At 44.8% G+C, this 24,401-nt stretch overlaps 1 protein-coding gene across 1 annotated transcript in view; it reads right to left on the bottom strand.

Annotated features, from left to right (window-relative positions):
- The window catches only part of daam2 (dishevelled associated activator of morphogenesis 2), a 137,604-nt gene that overhangs the window by 9,672 nt on the left and 103,531 nt on the right, over positions 1–24,401 (bottom strand). Inside the window, exons 12-24 of the mRNA XM_080783048.1 lie at positions 20,379–20,437; positions 19,750–19,934; positions 18,655–18,969; positions 17,981–18,088; positions 16,492–16,518; positions 14,335–14,441; positions 12,580–12,664; positions 10,991–11,097; positions 9,778–9,866; positions 7,543–7,711; positions 7,289–7,396; positions 6,777–6,837; positions 5,784–5,915 (exon numbers count right to left, since the gene is read on the bottom strand). Coding sequence (XP_080639174.1) covers positions 5,784–5,915; positions 6,777–6,837; positions 7,289–7,396; positions 7,543–7,711; positions 9,778–9,866; positions 10,991–11,097; positions 12,580–12,664; positions 14,335–14,441; positions 16,492–16,518; positions 17,981–18,088; positions 18,655–18,969; positions 19,750–19,934; positions 20,379–20,437 — 1,552 coding nt within the window. The remainder of the gene's footprint in view (positions 1–5,783; positions 5,916–6,776; positions 6,838–7,288; positions 7,397–7,542; positions 7,712–9,777; positions 9,867–10,990; positions 11,098–12,579; positions 12,665–14,334; positions 14,442–16,491; positions 16,519–17,980; positions 18,089–18,654; positions 18,970–19,749; positions 19,935–20,378; positions 20,438–24,401) is intronic.

The raw sequence follows: 24,401 nt of genomic DNA on the forward strand, positions 1-24,401 counted from the left end.
TTAATTGACTAATTGTCTCTGTTGGGTGGTAACCTCATAATGTCCCAAACTGTTACTTTTCACGATTCAAATGAAACTACAGCGGAAGCAGCAGATCTACAAGAGCTTGCGGATCTGCTACTTTTGAACGTTAAAAAAAAAAAACACACATAAAGTTAGACTATGGAGATAAGAGGTTTCTGCCCGACAGCAACAACATAGCAGAGTATGTGGAGGGTCTGGTTGAATAGAACAGAGCTGTGGTTCTGCTTGTATAAGGATGTGCAAATGGGCCTGTCATTATGGGCTGATCACCATAGAAACCTTCCCTCTCTCCTGTAATTATGTGTCTGGTCAAATAGTTTTGTTTCCTCTCTGGCTAAATGAGTAAACATTAACACAAGAGAAAGCTGGTGTGGGTGGGGTAAACGAAAGCGAACGAACACACACACACACACACACACACACACACACACACACACACACACACACACACACACACACACACACACACACACACACACACACTACTGTATGCAAAAAAGACAGTACTGTACTGTACACAGATGAACATGGGAGGTCTGATGCTCGTGCTCGCTCTGTACTAATCTGTTCTATCTTGATTCATTTAATACCTAGGACCACGATGGAAAACAAGCCCACAGGGGATTTTGTGTTATTGTGTAACTGTGCCTCTGTACTCTGTATTGCAAACCATTAATAAAGTATTCAATACAATCAATTAATCAATCAATAAATCCATCTACTGTATCTATCCTCTCTCTCAAGGAGAATTAAATGTTCTCGTTTATTCCGTGGGTATGTCGTGATCAAATGCACAGAATGGGGGACAGCTGTCAACAGATTATTGTGGGATTTACAGTGAACGTAAGCCTCATGAATCCATCGCCGTTCCAGGATCGGCCACGGTTAATGCACCACCGCTGGACAGCGTGGTCTGGTCTCCCATGGCACCTTCCCCTAAACAGCTGCCCAATTCCTTCCTAATCAGACAGCTTAGCACCATTTGTGCTGACGCATTCCTCTGGAATGCTTCTACTCGGCACATGATGCTCTTGATGAAGCGTTTTGCTGAAAACGTGTGAGCCTGATGTGGCCGTTAATAAAAGAAAAATGGTGGTGAAATTAAATTAAAAATGGCGCATAGCCATTCCCATGGATGTCTTGAGATTTAGCCTACATTTCTTGGCTATAAGCACACCCAGCCAGAAGAGGGACGATGCCTCTCCGTTCAGTAAGCTTGCATCATGATTCAACGGAGCTGTAATTATGGACACCCATGCCCCATATTGTGATAGAGAAGAGCCTGCTAACCTCAACCATCTTAAAATAAACTAGAAAAGTGAATCCATTCATAGGGGTATGTTTAATTGTGTCACAATACGTGAAAAGAGTTCAAGAAATATCCAGCTTGTAGACAAATGCTGCTGTAGGTTTCATTCATGTGGCCCTTGAGTGATCTTCCCTGATTGCTAGACTTCCTGTACAGTTCTTGTTTGAGCTCAACACCAAGAACACAAGTGAGCTTGTGAAAAAAAACCAACAGAAAAACACACCCTAGAATCTAATTAAATGAGTTGGGCTTTTCCCATGAATTCCTCCATGCTTGCTCTCCACTCCTCTCGCAGAATGACACCGTCTCATTCGTGGTCATCATGTGCCATGCCTATCTTCTTTCAAAACGTTGCGGCTGCTGTTCAAGCTAGTGGTTTTGAGCATAACACGCCGTGCACTGGACCTCTAGCCGGGTTCCTTCAAGATTGGTTCTAATGTCAGGGTTGAGTGTGTTCCTATTAATTTTGTGGCCTACAAGTGGCTCTGTACAGCGATGATTCATGCGATACTGTACTTAGCACTGAGGGCAGTAGAGGAAATAGATGGTATGCCAGTGACATCATCGATCATACCCGGAAGTTATGCGGTAATGCCTAGCCTACTGAGTGGCAAAAGAAAGAAAACAGCCCATACATCCAAACAGAAAAGCCGTATATATGATTGCATGATTAAACGATGATAAACAAAAGTAGCAGATCCACAAGCTCGAAAAGCGGCGTGAAACGTGACGCGTTTTGAATCGATTTTGTCGATCTGCTACTTTTGAATTTGAATCCTGAAAAGTAACAGTTTTGGACATCTGAGGTTTCCACCCGCCCAAACTTAACACAAGGCTATTGTGTAAAAAAGCACTACTGCAAACCTCTTATCTCCATATTTTAACTTTTTGTGTTTTAATGGCCTACTACTTGATCATACTACAATGTCACAAAACAACATCAAAAGTAGCAGATCCAAAAGAGCTGGGTGAAAGAAGATGGGGAAATGGATAGATTATTTAGATATAGAGTGGATATGGGTTGTGTCCTTCCTAATTGTTAATGAATGTAAGGATTCCAAAATCCTGTAAAATGTGTTACTTGTTGCTGTACAGTACATCCCATAGCCTCTTCTGCTTTTCCGTGTTTTAGTTTTTCTGTTTTTATTTCACCTTTATTTGTCTTGTGTGTCATTTGTTCATGTCTTGCATATTTCTAAAATTAGAAAAAAAAGAGAAAAAAAAGAAGCAGCAGCAGATCCACAAGCACAAAACGCGGCGCAAAGTGACACATCTTATTAGCTCGAAGATCTGCCGCTTTTGAATCGATATCTGGAAAAGTAACAGTTATGGACATACACGGTTTCCACCCGACAGAGACGATATTATTTATATCTATAGGCTGACGTTTGACCCAGTGAAACAATCTTGTTTTGATCTTTTCATCACATGCTATAACAACACGGGACAACTGGACCTTTGATTGGGGGGCCACCGGTTCAGAGATCAGATGTTGCTTCTCTCTCTGCCCATGTTTTGTTCTCGCTGTGAGACTGAATCTCTCGCATTGTCTCGGAGGCAGAGTGTAGGCGTGTCAAGTGTAAACCCCAGCAATCTCTCAGGATGAAGAAATTCCCTTTCCCCTGCTGCACAAACCTCTGGCCCACTGAACCGCATGACCTCGGACAACTGTAATCCTTTGTAATGCTTGTAGTAATGTCTGGTGATGAGCGATGCGTGCAAGCAAGCACGCACACACACACACACACACACACACACATCTGAAAAGAGCGCCAGGGACCCCCTCCCCCATAGACGTTTTGCATTTAAAAAATATTGAAACTGGTTGTGGAGATGTATAGCCTAGGATTAAAGTGTTTAAACTGATGCCAACTGATGCGTTGCTTTTGATGCTATATTAAAAGGGAAAAAATAAACTTATCAAATTACACATCCCATGAAGCATTTCTTTGTTTGTTTTCTGAGCCAATATGAATATGACCTAAACCGACGACCCGGTCATCAAATTATCCGTTTGAAATGCGAAATCTCCATGAATTCAAGGCTTCATGGAGTGTGTAATTGATAATAAAATAAATACTTTTTGGGGTACAATTCATTTTCGCTGGGGACCCCCTGGAAGAAACCCGCCTCATGCAATGACCCCTGGCTCCAGAGCCTTCACGGAGCCTCAGTGGGAGCCTGCACTTCTAGGTCACTGGCCTCAAACTCCAGTCCTGAACCACTTCAACTCTATTAAACTTGGTTGACCGTGGTCCCCCAGGGGTACCATGGCCCCTCCCTTTCCCCCCCGCTACACCAAATCTCTTGGCCGAAGATAGACGCTGTACTCTACTCTACTCTTCAAGCTCACGAGTCACAATGCATTGCGAGCTTATGGACCTGCAATTCTCGCCGAACGTTCACCTTTTTTACGACGTGTCCAGAATAGGGTTGCATAACATGTTAAAGAATATGTCCCAATCCCAACTGTGTGCACGGCACGCGCACTGCCGTATTTGTACTCCGCTGGAGCGTAACGGAGTGCTACAGAACATCCACAGGCGAGTGAGTAAATGTGTCAACCTCCGCTCACCTCATACCAAAAACACACAAACAATATCCTCTCTGTCGGGTGGAAACCTCATATGTCGAAATGATTCAATTTCAAAATGAGCAAAAGTGGCAGATCCACAAGCTCGAAACGCGTTGCGTGTGGATCGGCTGCTTTTGATGCTTTCGTGTGACACTGTAGTGTGATCAAGTAGGCCAAGTAGGGCGTTCATTTAGGGAAAGAAACACAAACAGAATATGGAGATGGGAGGTTTCTGCCCGATGGTGACGATGTAGCCACACGTGCTCGCAAGCACGGCCACTCACACACTCCACCTCCCTGTTTTGGACAGGGAGTGTGAGAGTTTGGACCGCTGAACACAGGTCCTTTTGTCTTGCAGCGGTAACTGGCTCTACAGCTCTCCAGCTCATTTACCCTGACAACCCAAATGAGACGTTTTCACTGCTTTTTTTGGTTGTTTTGTTTGAAGCAACCTCTCAAAAACAAATAAACGTAACTAAGGCCAGTGAGAAGAGAAACCTAATACACATGGGCTCTGCAATGGCTGCCAGGGCCATTATTTTAAATCGTTCTCTTTGACTGGACCAAAATCATTGACGATGTTGTGTTGGGTACTACACAGCAAAGTCCTCCTGAGCATTCATTTAAAGTGAAACATTTAAAAACATATATCGTTGCCGTCGGGCAGAAACCTCTTTCTTATCTCCATATCTTTTTTCGTAAATGAACACCATATGACGTGATCATAAGTACAGCATCACACAAAAGCATCAAAAGTAGCAGATCTCCGAGCCCAAAATGCGGTGTGAAGAGACACGTTTTGAGCTTGTAGATCTGCTACTTAAAAATATATGAATCCTTATATAAGGTTTCCCCCCCTGACAAAGACAATATACCCAATATCTCTTTCTTTTTTTCCCCTCTACACCAAATCTCTAGTAAAATAGAATAATCTCTGTCAATAACTGATCTACAAGCTCAAGCTGTGAGCTTGAAAACCTGCCGTTTGTGCCTAATGTTCAGCTATTATAACAGGCCCATAATAGGGATGCTAGGATTCATGTGGTTACTTTGAGTTCAAGTAACACTTAGTGTAGGATCTTGGCTGTTGCTTTTGGCTTGTTTTTATATATAAAAAGAAAACATTTAATCCTGTTTTTGAAAAGACACAAATCTTTGCTTCTGGGGGTCCCTGGAACAAAACATTTTCAGATGGGGGTCCGCAGCCAAACCCACTGTCTCACATACGTATAAATACACAGCAGAAAACAGGTCTGATTGGTTCAAAAGGCCATTATTTCCAGAGTTGAGTAGAGATGGAAAGTGTGGTGGGAGGAAAGACCTTCAACATGTATTTTTAAAGAAAGCGGAGCAAAAGAAAAGAGGAAAAAAAAACGTGTTAGAAATGTGTGTATGTGAAAAAGAAGAAACACTGGGCCAAGACAGAGGAGGGAAAACGAGAAGACATTTGAATGGCGGGATTCCCCGAGCTGGTGAAGTCATCACACTCAACTTAGGAGAGATGCACAAAGACTCCTCTCTTCTCTTCCTACACAGTATTAATAAAGCTGCAATCTGGAACCTTTTTTCGTGTGAATAAAACACTTTTTTTGAACAATATGTATTGGTCCCAACAACATATCACTGCTTGTACCCATGTATAAGTCAGTGAGAAATACAAATGTAGAGCTTGTGGATCTGCTTCTCTTGATGCTTTTGTGTGACACAAGTAGGGCATTCATTTACGAAAAAACACAAAAAAGGTTAGAAAATGGGCTTTTGCCCAACAGCGACGATACGTATATGCAAACACAACACACCGAGTGACAGAACCTCTTCATGCCATCCTATCTCTGGTTCTTGTGGAGCGCGCGCCATGCAGCCTCGTTGACGTACCTTGTCCTTGGCTTCACTCAGCTGATCCTCCAGTTCAGAGAAGCTGAAGCCGGCCACGGTGATGAAGTCGCTGATCACCGCCACAAACTTGTCGCCGCGCTCCCGCGTCCTGCTCTGCTGGTACTGCAGCTCCTGGACACGAGGTGACAAAAAGTTCCATTAGGTGTTCTTGAGAGATTGGGTGGAGATTGAAGTTTATGCAGGGGCAGGCAGATGAGAGATGAGAAAGATTTAGGACCCGAGTGGTTAACCACTACTTAGTAGGGCGTTAATAAAAAGAAAAGTAAAAAAATATGGAGGAAAGTAAGTAAGCCTTGCCGAGCCCGTTTCTGTAGCGTGAGGCGGCTTGATGTACAAGTACACCCCCTGGACATGACGCTATAGTATGTCGCAGGGACTTACCCCAAAACCAACCCCAGACAGCAAACAATAACAGCGTTTGTAAAGGTCACACTTCAGGTAGGAAACATACTAAATATTAGGTCAGTTCAGTGGTTCTCAAACTATCCTTCTGGCTTCCGGCGCCACCAGGATGGTCTCTGAACGCCCCCTGTCTAATCCATGACACTACTTCCTTGAGTATGGACAAGGCATGCCTGGGACTGCCAGGACCGTGCAGAGGGAATTGGAGGGGCAGGGTCTGGATTTCTTTTTTTGGGTGCCTGTCTGTCTGTCCATCTGTCCGTTTGTTTTAGCAAAATGTAAAGTCTTTGCATTCTAAATGGCTGTGGAACATTACCACCATTTAAACACCTCACCCACTGCCCACCTCTGGCATGCTCTAAAAAAAACATAATTACAGACGTGAGAAGAACCGGCGGGTGGAAAACATGCAACGCCGACACGCACATGTACAGTTACATGCGTGCCCTCTCTCTCTCTCATACACACGCACATGTAGAGTTACATGCGTGCGCTCTCTCTCTCATACACACGCACATGTACAGTTACATGCGTGCGCTCTCTCTCTCTCTCATACACACGACAACTCACCGCTTCTAGAGCTTTTAAACCACTCTTGATGTTGTGCACCTCCTTCTCCAACTCAGACAGACTACAGAGAGAGAGAGAGAGAGAGAGACACTCAGGTTGAGTCATTGTCATTGATTCAAGATTCAGGTATTAATTATCATTAGTATTATATAGCAGCAAGTTTAGTCATTGCAACACAAAACGCTTTACAGTAAACTGAATATAAATCGGAGAAAAAAAAAAAAGTATAAACTGGACAAATTGTGTGCTTTGTTGCTGTGGTTTCACATTCTGTGTGGATGTAGTCAGTTGGCCCAACCCTCTGCTGTATATTCCAAAGCGGCAGACAGCATTGGCACTGTTCAAGAAATACAACTATGGAAACCTTCCTTATAGTATAATTTATACTATATAGTATGCCTTCCTGAAGTTGGAGTGGCTGGGTTAAAATGTCTCATCTTCTCTCTATAGAGCCCTTCAACAGCACGCAGCTATTGGCAAAACAAGTGTGCTCAAAATGTCAGCGTACTCACTTGACTTTGGCTGCCTCCGGTATACTAGCGAGGTCCTGCTGGATGTGCAGCGTGTCGGGGTAGTTCTTCTCAAAGATCATGATCAGGTAATGCAACATGGTGATGTTCCTGTCAAATCACATTATGAACGTATGTATGAACATGGGGGCGGACATCTTTTTCTTTCAAGTGTACATGTAGGTATGCATAATATCATGCGTATTCTGCCCTGCCCTTGTACATCTCCTCGCGATCTCCTGCCTGCGATAGCTCACCTGTCAATGCTCGACTTGGTGTCGGCGATCTTGTTGAGGCTGGAGATCTTGAAGCCGTACGCGTTGCCCCGCTGGCCTTTGTTCATGAAGTTGCCGAAAGCCAACACCACTTCCAGGACCTGCGTCAGCCGCTTGCTCCTCACCACTTCCCTGGACGCGTTCAAGATGGCTGGTTGGACGAGAGAGCGGAGAGAGAAAGGGGTTGGTTTGGAGACACCAAACAACAGTAACTTGGTACCCCCTGAAGGAACCCTGAGATTCCCTGGACTGTACTTTCAGAACCACGCACGCACGCACGCACACACACACTCACTGTCCTTTACAGCTCAGCCTCACAGTGGTTTTTTTGCTGACCAATAAGAGACAGAGACAGCTGCACAGCTTGACCACAGAGTGGGAAGTGAGTCCGTCATGTTCTGCTATCCATCAATTAAAACAGCGGGGGGGGGGGGGTTGGGTGAAACCGAACGCTGCGCTGTCCGCCGTCCATCTCTTTCCCTCTGGGAACCAGAGCTCTCTGGCATGGTGCAGGTGGTCCCCCCCCCCCCAAACACACACAGACACACACACACACACACACACTTCTCCGCAGAGGAAAACCTCAGTGTGAATGTGAAAATCATTAACGAATTCCATATCGTTATTATTACAGCGTTGTGTCTCTGCAGCGGTGCACCATGGGAACTGTTCTCCTGGCCTCGGCAGCGTTTTCGCTGAATGCAACAAAAAAATAAAGGAGAAAAAAAGCCCTGGCCGCACACTACACTTGTTCAGAGGAGGCAGGCGTTATTATTGAAAGTGCTGGGTGGTCTCGGGGAAATGCTGGTCCCATCTACAGTAAATGACAATATGACATCAATCACTAAAAGTATGGGATCATGAGAACTTTATTCTGGGAATTGATGAACAATGTGGTTTGGGGGTTGGGGGGTGGGTGCATTTGGACAACACACCAAGGCTTCTGGAAGCTGGAATCATTCATAATAAGAACCAATGCGATAGGATGTCAGTGCTCTGCATTGAGCAGTAAAAACTCTGGATAAACTAGCTGTCAAAATTGAGTTACAGTAAAGCTATGACAAGGCTTAATTAAGTGTCAGTCGGTACTGCTGCTACTCACAAGCAATAATAGGGCTGCTGGTGTAAGAGTTGGCCTCTTACTCTGCCAAGCAAACAGCATTTAGGGATGATGTGAATATCAAAGACTAGGATGGCATCCAGCTTATGGATATACATGTCTTTCTACGTAGATCTGGCTCAAGTACTATAGCCAGGTTGGTTTTCTCTCTCTCTCACACAGTCACACACACACAGTCACACACACACACACACACACACACACACACACACACACACACACACACACACACAACTCCATGGCCTTTCTGTAAGCTTTTCCTTTGCCCTTTGAAGAAAAGCTGCAGTGTTTACGAGAGTGACTCTTCCCTCTCAACATGTGCCAGCTTTCCAAAACAGCCTCCCTGGTAACCTTGCTCTCTATTTAAGCTGGCTTGAGGGGAAAACTGGAACATGAAGGCGAAGTTGGCGAACCACCATCATACACCATGCAGACAGGCATACACACACACACACACACACACACACACACACACACACACACACACACACACACACACACACACACAGAAATATTTACAATTATGCAATGCAATTACGCAGTTCTCTTCACTCCTTATTATACAGTATGTTCCGTTGTGGCTTTTCACCATTTATATTCTACGATTTATTTTTGGCATTTATCTCAGATCCGTCAGTGTGTAGAGCGAGAGAGAGAGAGAGAGAGAGAGAGCGAGAGAGAGAGCGAGAGAGAGAGAGAGAGAGAGAGAGAGAGAGAGAGAGAGAGAGAGAGAGAGAGAGAGAGAGAGAGAGAGAGAGAGAGAGAGAGAGAGAGAGAGAAAGAGAGACTGAGACTGAGACAGAGAGAAAACCAAGGGCAGAAAGAGAGGAGGTGGAATCCTCGTGCTCAAAAAGAAGCATACTGTAGGCTGAACAGTAACTAGCTTAGCCTCTACCCTGGTTTTTCATAATTTATACTGGAATCTCAATCAAATCCATTTTTCTAATTTATTTGGAGAAGGCAATAACAGCAATAACTCTCCTCACAGGACAATGTCCTTTCTTGTACTTCCTGGCTGTTTTAGAGACCAACTAGTGACTAATGTTTTTTCCCACACTCATTTCTCACCGAGTCGTGTTTTTTCTGTTTGTCCTTACCTTCAACCTTGGGCTTGGTTTCCGCTAGGCGTTCTGCAAACTTCTTCTTGAAGAACAGTGCTTGGATCCTCTGCTGGTAGTGGTCAATTCTGATTGGACAGAATGAGGATGTGAGAGGAACAGAAGTAGAGGTTTGTGAGAGAAGAGTGACTGCCAGGTGGAAACCAAACCCTTCCGTTTTTAGTATTATAATTCTCTTTAACAATTTAGCCGATCTACAAGAACTTGCAGATCTGCTATTTTCACTACTTTTGTATGACAAAGTAGGACATTAATTTACGAAACAGCCAGACAGAAACGATATGCAGTACTCCTCCCGACGTCCGAACGAAAGTTACGTCATTCCGAACTTGGAATAGGGCAGTCTCAGAGCTATTTCACTGACTGGAGGCAATGAAAAAAGGATTAATTATCAAGTACAATTAGGGTGCTGCTCTTGTGGGTTGAGAGTGAGAATGGAGCTGCAGTGGCTGGAACACAGACAGTGGCTTACTTGCTCATTTAAAGTCCGTGCAGGGAGTTAAGAATAAGAAACGATGAATCACCTCATCGCCTCAGTGATCAACGATTGTTCTTTATCCCTGCCTGCCCTCTCTGCTGCTTTAACGATGTGCTTTTAAATATTTTAGCATATTGTTTGGAACGGAGAGGCTGATGCCTTCCTTTACTCCACTATGTCTGCCTGCACAGACTCTGTGGCTAACACAGACCTGCTGAAATTATTTTAGTGTCACAATATATATATATATATATATATATATATATATATATATATAAAAAAACACACCCGTGTGAAGTGAGGGATGCATCATCTCATTCCGGCCAATCAGAAATTGCGTCCTCACCTCACCTTTGTCTTCAATGTTTGTGTCACGCAATGTTTGTGCTCACACAAACACTCAAAATTGTCCATTCATTGTCAACGGGATTTAATGTTTGTGTTGGACACGCTGTGATTGGCCACTATGGCCGCGTCGCAATACAATGAACTGCAGCGGCCAATGAGGCATCCAGGGTTTAATATCTATGATCTGTAGAAACTGCCTCAGGTCTCAATGGGTTAATTAGAAAAATACGGCATTAAAGTGTCCCAAAAACATGTAATGTATGGTGATGGTAATGTATGGTGATGGTAATGTATGGTGATGGTAATGTATGGTGTGCCAGACATCTTTGTGTTGAAACAGAGCATTAGACATTCCACCCGTTGTACCTGCTCATCTCAAAGAGGAAGCGGTCGGCGCGGGCCATGCGCTCCATGTCCTGTTTGTGCTCCTCCAGGAGGTCAATGTCGCTCTTCTCTGGGACAAACTTCAGCAGCTACAAAGTCACATGGGCGGAGGGGGGAATGTCACGTTACTGTTCACCAACACACTTCAGCAGACTACAAAGTCACATGGACGGAGGGGGAATGTCACCAACAACACTAATCACTTTTTACTAGACCACGGGCAAAAAATATCCGATGTACAAGGTCATTTTGGCGAAGAGATTTGATGTGTAGACGGAACAAAAGTACAGTTCTGACTCAGTGTTACTAAGAATAGAGCGTTTAACCACTTGTGGTTGACCAGAGTTCCTTCCTCAGGGCTCTATACTCGTGTATTTTCTGTTATTGTGGGGAAAGCTTTCGCTGAAAATAGCTGATCTACAAGCTCACAACACGTCGCAGCACCGTAGCACGCAGCCCAATGAGCTTGTTGAACTACTATTTTCTGCGAAAGCTTTCCCCACAATACGAATGCCGGTGTTTAAGTGGATAATCATTGGACCCTCAACTGACATTATACTGTAATAAGTATAACTGTATATACATTATATACAGTATATAAATAGCTCCCAACATTGTGAGCTTGCACTACTAGATTTGCCATGTTTGCTATTTTTTTATTAGAAACATTAGAACAACTTTTGAGAGATTAAAAAAAACAAGAATGACCCATTCATAATAGAAAGCTCTCGTTTATGAACATCTATAATTAAGTTTGTGTGCCGCAGCCTCTGCCTCAGCTCATGGCTTCACCGTGCGGCGTTCAGAGTATGGGGTTTATGCCATTCAGACTATGGGTTTTATGGGTAAGTCTCCCATTGACTTAGAGGCAGCCTAGAGGCAGCAAATGAGGAAAAAGTGTCAACTACTGTCGCAATAGTAGAGGTAAGTGAACATGTTATCCAGCCGCTCTTCAAGCATATGGGGAAAAAAAGACTAAGATTGGGACATCAGGATTGTGGTGATAGAGTGCCACGTGACCCCTTTAGATGCCTGTTTGCGTATGTATCTCGTTGCTAGCGACGCCTTATGACGCCTTTTTCAGCTGGGCGATGCGTCTAGTTTCCCCATGTAAGACTCCCATTTCGATGCGGTGAAAGGATCCGCTGGCTTATGCTTGCTACGGGACGCAGCATTTTAGAACGTAAATATCTTGGAATCACTTTTTAGACCAAAATGCAAGCTTGGTTTGCTTCTGATGTATCCAAACATTGACAATCGCGGGACATAGCAGATTCTACCTCCTGACTCTGGTTTCTGGCCAAAAGCCCTTTCAAATTAACGGTTCGCTTTGTATTGATGCTACTTGCGCTACACTAAGCCACCACTAGATGGTAGTGAATGAGTTTTAACATCCATTTTTTGTGAATTGTGAATGCTGGATGATCATGTACTGTACTGTATTTCACTGTACAGTACGTGGTTAGAGAGAACATATTAATAAAATAATGAAAGCTGGTAGGTAGTACCTACCAGCTTTTTTATCATTATGTTACTGTACCTACTATACTAGGTATACTGTGTACACCTACCTGCTCCAGCATGTCTTTAGCAAGCTCTTCCCTCTCATCCATCTCCAGAATGGCTCTCCTGATCTCCTCATTGCTCATTTTTAACCTGCAAAAAGGGGACATTTTGCAACTGAGCAATAACATCACATCCATATATCACATGTGGGCGCAGCACTTACACAATGCATGCTCATACAATACAGTTCAATTTTTATCTACACTCAGCCAACGCCTGTTGGAATATTATCTATTCCAAGAGGCGACAGTTATATTAAAACCATATACACTTGAATGAGGTCGCTGTTCATATACTGTACTGTCGCAGGCATTATTACACCTACATTTCAATAAGGCCGAGGCGTCGATTGTTCTAATAACAAAGCTTGCCACATGATCCATGTGGCAAGCTTCCATATCGTCTCTGTCGGGGGGAAACCTCATATGTCCAAAACTGTTACTTTTCAGGATTCAAATAAAAAAAAAGAAATGTAGTAGATTAGTAGAAGTAGCAGATCTACAAGCTCACACAATGCGTCGCATCGCGACACATCGCGAGCTTGTAGAATGGATCGTCTATTTTCAAATGGCCAAAACGTATATAGAGTATATAGGCACGTTTTGTAGCCTAATAATAATCAAAGTAACTAGTAACTAAAGTGTTCAAATAAATGTAGTGGAGCAGTACTACAGTGGAGTGAAGTGTGAAGTGCTACAGTAGGTTTCCCTCAGAGATGTAGAGGAGTAGAAGTGAAAGTATTGGAAACTGTCCACGACCACAGTGAGTATCACCGTGATTAACATCGCCCCGTCGCCAGCAGCATGTCCGTCTGCATCTCGGGAGAGCCGTCCGAGTGTTCATCAATGCTAGGGTTCAATGCTTAACGCGCCGGGGGCCGTGATCGTGGACACTGTTGGCCTTGTGCAACGATGGCCTTTTATCGACTGCCTGCTGTCCCCGTTCGGGGCTCGGCTTGCGCCCTTGGGGCGTTTGCTATTGACAAGGAACCGGGTTCAGGGAACATCATGCTGGCATTCTGTCATGCACAAGAGGACAATGACAGGCTGTTTATTGATCAGGGGGGGGGGGGGGGGGGCAACGGTGTCAGGATTCTTAAGTCCTCCTATGGGGCTCGAGGGCTAGTGCCGTTTCTGTTAAGAGGGATGAATGGGGGAGCTAAATGGTCACCATATTGTGAGGAATGACAATAATTGATTGCCCTTAAGACATAGTGTGACTTGAATGTCTTTTGGGAAAAGGACCAAAGTTCTCATGTGTTAAAATGATATTATTGCACAGCTCTTTTATGATTTATGTCTAAAGAAAACCCAGCTGACCTGGGATGTATCCCTAGTACTACCTGGTCCTGACCTGGACAGTGTTTTAATGTCTGTTTTTTCTGGTTCTGCTCTTCCAAATGCAATACATGGGCTGGGATTTAATTATGCAAACAGATGTCCTCGCGAGTCCATTAAAAACACACTTTTCCTGCTTCAAGCTGAAGAAACATTTGCCTCACACTAGCCTCAAAATGAGTGTTCTCACCCTTGAAACACAGGCCTGTGGCCTTTTCGACCGCTCCGTCCATGCACTCTTCTTGCGCCCACAATTAAGTTAAGGGTCCACTTACTTCAAAGGAGTCCATGTTAAGGGAACCTTAACAACAGGTAATCCATTTATTGGACTTAAAATACGTATGTAATTTAATTTGATAACAGGCCCTGGCTTGTTATGACGCTCCATAAATCTGAAATTGTGTGCATGTATACAGTACGTACTTTGAGAGCAGGATGACGCAGTTCTGCGCGCGTCGGCCATCGATGACCGACAGCTCCTTGACCTTCCGCGTGCTGACATACAGGTCGTCCATAGAGCCTGTCTCTTTCTGCACAGACAAAGAAACACAGACGGAAATGACGTTATCGTTTATAGTTTCACCAACGATAACATCACCTGCTAAAGGTGACTTATTATAATAACTGTGAATGCAATCCCTGCGTGGCAGCTCCTCAAATCTGACCAACACGGTCTTGTCAGGTTATTCACAAAGCGGCACGACTCATTCTAAGGCATAATTAAATGTAACCGTCTGGAAATGATGGCGCAGCACTGTTTAATAAATGTAACCAGGCATTCTTTGTGTGATTTACTTCATAATCAAGCGCAGGCCAACATGTTGTTGGCACTGTGGCCGTAATTATATTGAAGACTGGCCAATGTTGGCGCGAGGTCCATTTCTTCCGACCCGCCTTTTCAGCACCAATGGTCCTGCATCATTTCTGAGGCGCCATAATGCATTGTGTCCTGTTAAAAAGTCCCCAGAACCCAATTGTGGCAGACATAAAAGACAGTTCAGGAAAAGCCATGAAAAACAGAGCGTCAAAAGTCCATGTTGGTGCACACTGAAGCAGAAAATCTAAAGCAGGTTTAATTTTTTTTTCTTTTTTCTTTTGTGAGTCACTGCTGAGAATACAGCACACGCAGTCCTATAAACCTCTCAGAGAGAACAGGAAATGGCGTTCAAACTTTGGTTCAAGTCAGTCAGATATTTTCGTAAGCTTCACACAAATGTAGCATTAAAAATCCACAAGGGGAAAGAATACATGTTTGAAGAAAACTGGTTTGGGGTTGAAATGTTAAAAGCATTCTATTTATGGTCCGAATCCACTTCCTGCTTGCCAACATTTTGCGGTTCCAGAGAATGACGTATGTAAAACAGATGCGACTTTATAAAGAAAGTGTCTCTTTTTTTCTCCCTGCCCGCGCTGACCCATGGTGAGGTTGGCACAGGGTCAGTGTGGACCACTCCCATTTGGCAGGCGGGGCCAAATCCCTCTGCTGCGCTCGCGGCATATCCTTGCCAGGTTTTACGTTTATGTGAGCACGCTGCCAAACAGAACTGGAGGGCGGTGCGCAGAGCTTTTCCAATGATAATCGTTTATAATTGTTCTGAAGTGGTGGCGATCCAAAATGTGGCCTAAGAATGTTTTGTAGCGAAAGCCAGGGCAATACCGAAATGTACAGTATGCGGTCTTCTCTCGCACGGGTCACGGTGATTAGTCTATGACAGATGATATGAAGATTATTTTAATGATGGTAATCAACCCACTGACTTGAATGAAAATGGGTCATGTTCGGGGGGTTATTAGGCGAATAATGAAGATTAATGCTGTATTATTGTGATCGTGCTCGTAAAATCGAATGCTCATTCTCCTCTCATGTGTCTGTAGCATTCAGCTACAGAGAAGACCAGGTCTTGCATGGATATTCGTAGAATCTCGACAAGAGGCTCCCCAAGGAGATAAGCAAGACCCATGAATCTGTAACCTTGGACTTAATTTCTTCTAGGCGTCGCTTGATAAATATCCGATCAATTCAAACCGATACTACTTCTATTATTAAGTTCCTGTATAGGCAGAAATGTATAAATACTTTGGTTCTTTAACATAACATAGTAGAAGTAGAAATAAAAGCTATTTAGAGGCCAGCAGCTACGGCAACATTAACCAGTGTAGCACCATTCAGGTTACAAGATTCTGTAGACTTAGATAGCATTTGATACAGACTTATAGCATGTTATGTAGACAGCATAAGTGCATTGTATGTAGTCATAGCACGTCATAGTACATATGTATAGCATAGTAGTATAGATGTATAGCTTATATGTATAGTTTCATTCTAGATATTCCACTGTTACTTTCTTAGCTTACGCATGTTTCATGATAAATGTTTTTATGTGATGTATTCCCATGCTTTTTTGTTCTTGCTTAATGTAAGTCGCTCTGGATTAAGAGCGTCTGCTAAATGCCGAAATTGTAAACTGTAAATTGTAAGTGATTCTCCTCGGTTGGCCACCTGGTTGCAGAAGAGAAAGTTCATAGAATAACAGAAGTAAGTCACCGTGTGGAAGGGAAGCTGAAACCCCCTTGACTCACCTTGAAGGACGTGTTAGTGAGAAGCTCCTGCCCGGGCAGTCGGAGGAGGGTGCAGATACCAAAAACAAAAATTGAAAACACGTGCAAAGTTTAACACTTCAAGCAGGCAAGAGATGTATAAGAAGTATAGGACGCAAAGAAGTATATAAAACGACACACTACAAGGAGACGTTTGCCTCCGCCAGATAAAGAGTGATATATCTACGACTGAGGGAATCAAGGGCTCATGAAATTCACTGGTGGACAGAAAAGCTCTGCGCTCCAGATCTACATCTGACTTGAAATGGAAAATAAAGAAATAACAATGTTTTTAATTCTATGAAGGGTCAGTATAAATAGTGCTTTTAAAAGCACTTATGGCCATATATATATCCTTTTGAAAATGGGCCAGAAGGCCGTCAGACTTGCCAAATGGAACAGTACATTCATACAGAACTATAGCTAAACGCTGGCTGACGCCTGCAAATAAATATCACAGATGAATCACTGTCAGAACCAACCTCAAGTGACCGATTCATCTACAGCACATTAAAACATCAAAGTTTTCGGAATTATTAACATTCTGTATTATTTAGCCGTCAAAAGGCTTCTTTTCAGCCCATGAAATGCAACGATGGAAGTGTCCAATGTCCATCAATGACTTCTACAGGCGATACCCATTTCCCTCCAAATAACACCTTTATAAGACATTTAAAACCATTATAATAAGAAGCCATTTGTGTATCAAGTAATCTATAATGTCTTTGGGTTAATTAATAGTATATGCTCTTAATAGTATGCCATGGCTCAAATTAACGTCACATTATATATGCCATACAATTAGTCTAAACTTGCTACAGTAGCCTACAGTAGCTTCCTTCGGTATAATGCACATGTGGACACAGATACTAATAACAAAAACATTGAATCGGTCAGAACAGGTTCAACCAACTGCCCCCCCAACCCCCCCTTCCAGCATGCTAACCCGGAAATCCATTTCCTGTACGAGTGATTCCTTGTGACCCACGATGTTTGACTGGTTCCTTTGTGTGTTGCCCTAACCCATGAGCCCTTGAAGACCCTTTAAGACCTGGCTAGCAGCACCCCGCCACCAACAAACGCTCTGAAGATACTACAGGGCAACGCTTGAGCTCAATACAGCCATTCAGGACCCAACAGCTGCTAATGTTAGCCTGGAGCCAAGGGCCCGTGGCTCTTTCAGTGAGCGTCCTCGTCGACCACACAACCCATAACGCGTGCGTGCGTGCGCACGCACACACACACACACACACACACACACACACACACACACACACACACACAAACACGTGTGCACGAACACACACACACACACACACACACACACTTTGACATCAAGGCTCAATTCAAGATACATAAAACCGTTACTCAGTCTGTATCTTTGAGACACACACACACACACACACACACACACACACACACACACACACACACACACACACACACACAGAGCTAATGAGCCAAGCCAAACCTGTTGTCTCTGGTAGGCCGAGAACATCTTCTCGATGTCCTTCAGGTCTAGTATCTTGAAGGCCTTCAGGTCATCGATGTCGTGCCAGATGGTGCCAGTGATCTTGTTCTGGACCAGAGGGAACGTCAGGGTCAGTTAAAGTTGAGATTAACAACTGAATAAACAGGGACGAATAAGGCTGGTTCTGCCAAGCAGCGTGTTAATGCCGATTTTTACAGATTAGAAACATAATTTGTGCCGGCGGCTGTTATGCAATTACATTAGCAGACCGTCTGCCGCGTCGTCTACCATCTGACCATCATCGTTTACATCAGTGGTTTTCAACCCTTTTCATATCAAGGCCCATTATTTATTTGGCATTTGAGCCACGGACCACCATTTGATGACATTTAGCCTCTCATGTTGGTACTATAGGAGAGATAACAGGCAAACATTGATCAAAATAACAAATTCTTCTACATTCTGTAATTGTGTAGACGTCTTGTAAATTAACTAAGTAATGCCGATGTTTAAAAACAATGTAACTCTTGAGAGCAGATCTACAAGCTCGCAGCGCGACTACAGTATAACATAGCGGTGAAAGTGGTTCAAAGCTAAGGGGACACATGACGCGTTCCAGGTCTAAATGGTTTTTAAGTGGTTACTGTGTGATAATAATCATTGTGTTCCCTCACCTCCCCTAGCTTGGCCCAGTTGAAGGACTTGAGCGGGTGCGAGGGCTGAGGGATGGGCTTGTGGCGCAGCAGGGTGTTGGCACCGCCGAACGAGGGCGGCGGCATCATCGGAGGGGGCGGCGCTCCGAAGATGGGCGGGGCCCCGGGGGGAGGGGGCGGGCCTCCGGGCGGGGGAGGCGGCGGAGGCGGGGGCGGGCAGCAGCTGGCGGGCAGGGGAGGAGGGGGCGGAGGGAAGCCGCAGGTCATGGGGGGAGGGGGCAGCGCCATGGGCCCCCCGGGGGGTGGGGGCGGAGGGGGGAAAGAGCCGTTGCCACCCTGTTGGAAGGAGAAAGGAGATTATGTTAGATTAGAAGTAGTCTCCACTTCCGCTATACTGTATATTTGAGTCATGATAGAGGTTCCGTTGCTCCAGACTGTATGACGGAAGCATTTGAACATTGCGAGAGGCAACAGTCTGGCAACGCGAGACTATGTTAGAAGGGTCAAGGGACGCCCTCTTTCTTTGGTGTTTCGCCCAGAGGTGGGCGTGGTTATATACCTATCCGTAAACCTAATCCTAACGTTAACCCTAACCTGACTAAACTATGCTTAAACCTAACCGTAACCCGAAACTTAACCTGACCAAAACTATGCCCTTACCTTCACAAAAACTATATCCGAACCCAACTACAAAACCACGCCCATCCTCGGGGCGAAAAAGAGTATGTTAGAATGGATTTGGAATATCACTGCCTGTTCAAAATGAGCATCCTGCCCTCACTTTTTTAGAGGATGTCCTCAGTCGTAACCATCAGGAAATAGCCAATCTGCAAGCTCACAACGCGTCGTGAGCTTGTAGATCAGCCATTTCCACTATTAATGTTTTTTTATTTTATTATAAAGTTATTTAATGTCAGTCATTTCTTGTATATTTAGGTTATTTTGTGAAACTTTGTATTCATACGTTCCACTGTTTGGCGACAAAAGCACCTAATTATTTGAGTGATATTTTAATCGTCATGTAAAAATTGTCAGAATCGTTGACAGCCCTACTAACCAACCGTAACATCTTGACAAAGTAACAATGGGCAGTACAAAAGGAACACTGCTGCTCACGGCTATGTCGCTGATGCGCGAGGACAGGTCCAGGACTTGCTCTCGGGCCGAGCGGAGCTCCACTCCCTCGCGCTGTAGCTTGTCCTTCATCTTGTTCAGGGTCTTCATCATGTCGTCCTTCTCCGTGGTCTTGGTTTCGCACTCGCGCTCCTTTCTCTCCAGCTTGGCTAGCAGCTCCGCGTGGTCTGGTGAGGGAACAGAGAGACGACAGGCTTTAGTGGCCCACCCCCGAGATAGTCATATTATTTGAACTAGTGGTGACACCCAGTTCAAATTTTGCAGTAAATACAGCGAGATCGATCAACAGCGCTGATTTGTGGTGAGACAGAGACATTTCCAAACGTAAGAAGACTACCGAGCAGCGACGGCTACAGAAATGTGTGACAGGGGGGGACTATGGGGCTGGCTATTTAGAGCGGGGGCTAATGCAGTTTGGTTTACTGGGGGAGGGGGGGGGGGCTTAGGGGGGGTAAGCGTCTACCAGAGGGGGCACAATCCCCCCCCCCCCCCCCAGAGCTGTCCCTGCTCACGAGATACATAAAATGTGCTCAAGTGGCCTCCGAAAGAAAACGCTTGAAAACATGCCACATTTCCTCATTCTGCCTGCAATGTGTCAAACAGTTACTTACCTTTTCTGAACTTCTCTGCCTGGTCTCGCCACTGCTTCACCTCATTCTCATTGACCAGCCTATGGGGAAAGACAATGGTAAAATACGCACACCTCATTATCATTGACCAGCCTATAGGGGGAAAGACTGCGGTAAGATACACACAGGAAATCAGACATGATACACGACCAGTCCATCTTGTCTAATTCGCAGGTAAAGGTCAACCCGTCATCCCATCTCAGCCAAAGCCAGGAAATTGTGTGGAAATGGCAATGCATTATATGGGTTTGGAAAGATTCCTCATTGGCAATCATGGGCTGCATCTGCCCGTTTCATTTTATATTTATTTTTGTAACCCATTTTTTTTTCCACCCAGTGTCAATTGTCTATAATGTAATGGGCTTTAGGCTCTACAGTCCCTCTACAATACCTACCCTAGGGAACATGGGGAGAACATGCTAACTCCACACAGAAAGGCCCTTTTGGTTGCCCGTTTCCCATCTTGTGAATAGGATTCCGCTTCGCTGCCAGACTGCGGCTGACTGGGATGAGATGCGTTTTGACTGAGGCACGCTGCTACACACTGCGTCGCACATTTTTAATGCCAACATAAATGCTGCAAGGTGGTAATCAACTAAACTCAGGGTTATGATTGCTGGAGCACTCACTTCAGCTGCGATTCTCGGCGTTAACACTTGTTTACACTGGAGAGTTATGGATGTGAATGAATATTGATGTTTAAGTAGCTTGGCGAAGCTGAGCAGGGGCAGCGATGATAAAGCGGCTGGTTTATCATCAGCGCGGCGAGAAAATGAATGGCGTTTCGTTAAAATGAACGGCGAGTGAAACGACGATGGGGTGTTAGGCGGCGCTCTACGAAAGATGGAATGAGAGAGGAACGGAAATCGGAGGAGATCAACCTGGAGCCTCGTCGGCGGCCATGGCTGGAGGTGGAAGAGCACACAGAGTGAGAGACATGAGGAGAATACGGTACGTCCACACGGTCAATAAATACACATGGAGGGACAGACGGACAAGAGAGAGCAGTGGGGGAAAGTAACTATATACGCACATTTACTCAAGTACAATCTTGAGGCAATTTTGCTTGCCTTGAGTATGTGCATTTTTCAATACTTTAAAATAGAGAATTTCGACATTGCGGTATTTGGCATTTTTACTGTAACCCATTTTGGCCTGACCTTGACATTTAAAAAAATTCTTCTAATTTTTCTGAAATAAGTATTTTTACGATTTTTCAAAAATAGCAGACCTAGCACGCTATGAGCTTGTAGATCTGCTATTTTTCAATAGCTAAATTATGTTTAAAATGTTTGAAACACCAAAAAGGGGGGTCCCTCCCAAAATGGGTTAAAGCTGCACTACGTATAACTTTCCGCTTCTATCCCGGATTTGAACATTCTTTTACCTTTGAGCTAATAGAACCTGGCTGCATGCTCAGGTGATAAATTAAATCTTGGCCCAAAAGGCAAAATGTGTCAGATCCTTTTGGCAAGATCTACAGGTCTCATTGGAAGAGGAGACAAAATAAAACCGAAAATTACATTTTATTCATAAAGAAAAAGTTACATACAGTAGTGCCGCTTAAAGTAAAACCGCTGATCGTAGTATAGCCTACTTGTTCCACCATTGCATGAGACAGAGAGGGAAACACACAGTATGGCAGAGGGACCCGGATGTCAGATATAACCGACAGCCATGATAAAGTAACCACAGACTGCTTAATGACTCATGCCTGAACGCTCGCAGTCAGCTCTCAAGAGGCAATTAAAGAGCTAATTAATCAGTCTGAGAACCTTTTTTTTTTTTTGCTCGTGTTCTTCGGTTAATAGGAGCGAGTTGATTACAAAGGCAATCCTACTTTAATTACAGGTCAAGCAACACTTCGTCCCAAACTGATTCTTTGCAGGATTCAAATTCAAAAATGGCAAAAATAGCAGATCGACAATCTCGAAACTCGGCTCTTCGCGCCACGTTTCGAGCTTGTGGCTCTGCTACTTTTAATGCTTGTGTGTGATGCTGTAGTATGTTCAAGTAGCCACTATAGCCAGGCCATACATTTATGAAAAAACACAAAAATATGGAGATAAGAGGTTTCTGCCCGACAGCAATGACTTGATTGGGAGGGGAGAACAATCAGTTTATTGTCGAGTACTCGATGCATGTACGCAACTGTGGAAAAAATAAAACTCTCTTAAAGAGAGGAGTGTTAATTCCAGGTCAGTCGACTGAGCGAGTGGTCAGAGCCGTCGCCGCGCCGACCTCAGATGATTAACGACTCCGTCCCGCATTTGTTTTAACAGCGTCTCTGCCCGAGCCCGCCGCGGCACGAGACAAACATTTTACCCCGCGTGAGCCCTGCTCCCAACCTTACAGCGAGGGCGCGCCGCCAAAAACGCGAGGAAATCTCAGTTTATGGGTCTCTTTTTCCAGGCGCAATTTACTATAAGAGGGTTTATGGAAACGCAACAAGCCCTTTGGCATTAACGTAAAGAGAGGGGATCGGTTTCGACTGCCGTAATGGATCTGCAAACGATGGTAATGGACGCTGGTCTTGGATGTCACGTCCAAAAGCGTGCGCTCTCCCGTTTGCTACTGGAAAGAATTACGCTAAAGTGTGCTGATTACACAAACAATGGTGGCTGAATAGTGTGTGTGGGGGAAGGGGGGGGGGGGGGGGGGGGGGGCTGGCTGTCGTGCCGAGGTTTTGCCCACTGCTATGCTTTATGGTGCTTTCACCGGCGAGACTAAACACATTAATCACTGCAGCTGAAGCTTGGTTTAGGAATGACACAACTGTGGAGAATAACACAGGAGAAAGATGGTGAAAGTGAGGGGGCGAGAGAAAAGAATGACAGCAGAGAGGCAGAAAGAGAAACTGAGGAAAACTGGTACACTTTTGACTCAGTTTACACAAACAGTGGAAGAGAGAGAGAGAGAGAGAGAGAGAGAGAGAGAGAGAGAAGGTCATTGAAGGCAGTGGGAGAATGAGGAATTCGTGGAGAAAGCTCTGAATACCATCTTTTAACACTGCTCATAGCGCACCAAAAACTGTGACAGTGGAACGCTGGATAGTCCAAATCTTCCTGTGAGATTCATTGAAACCCAGATGGGCCCCAGAAAACAAACAAATACACGGACCATGTGAAAACGAATCTCTCTAGTCAAATTTTACCAGCACCGGAGGAAAAAGGTTTTCTTGCTCCATGAAATAAATATATTTCTCAATGTCTTCCTCCTCCTGTGTCAAACCAAATGACCGCTTCAGTGCACCTGATCATGGCTGACTTGGCCATCGCACTCGGCTATAACGCGATTAGAGCGATTTCCTTTTGATCTCCACCTTCCACTTTCATGCCGATTCACCCACAGCGCGCAGCTTCCTCCAATTCGGCCCACGATACCCTGCTGCCCCCCCCCCCCCCCCCACACACACACCCACCCTCCCAACGCTGTCCAATCACGTTCAGCAGTCAAAAGGCAGAGAGCAAAAAGAGCTGGACTCCAGTCCTACAGTCGGAGCTGGAATGTTTAAGAGGGTGTTATCGCATAGGTGGCGACGGTTACCTTTTGCTGTGGCCTCAAATCACGCAGACGCAAGAAGTGTATGTTGTTGACATCCGGCCTCGCCTTTGATCTCGGTGAAAAGTGATGCCAAGAGGACGCTGCCTGCTGAATTACAAGTCTATTCACGGCTACCGAGGGGCAAGCAGGGGGATATTTTTAAGAGAGCATGTGGGGAGGTGGAAGCAGGAGTGCCGACTAGGATAATTTACCAGGTCATCGCCACAAACCCTTTCATGATGACCCGAGAGGAACCTCGTGTGGTCCTACCTAGATGACCGCCTCGCATGCCAAGACACTTCTTACGCCAACATTAAGACGTTCATGCGCAATTTATCCGTGCCGATCGGCTAAAAAGGGCAGACCGCTCCAATGCAACTAGCCGCGACTGCCATTATTGGGGGACAATGGTTGCTATGTTGTAGCAAGTAGTCGCATGCTGCTGGTTTCGTTGCATGGGAG

This window comes from Protomyctophum bolini, assembly GCF_963924005.1.
Source record: "Protomyctophum bolini genome assembly, chromosome: 15".
NCBI lineage: Eukaryota > Metazoa > Chordata > Actinopteri > Myctophiformes > Myctophidae > Protomyctophum > Protomyctophum bolini.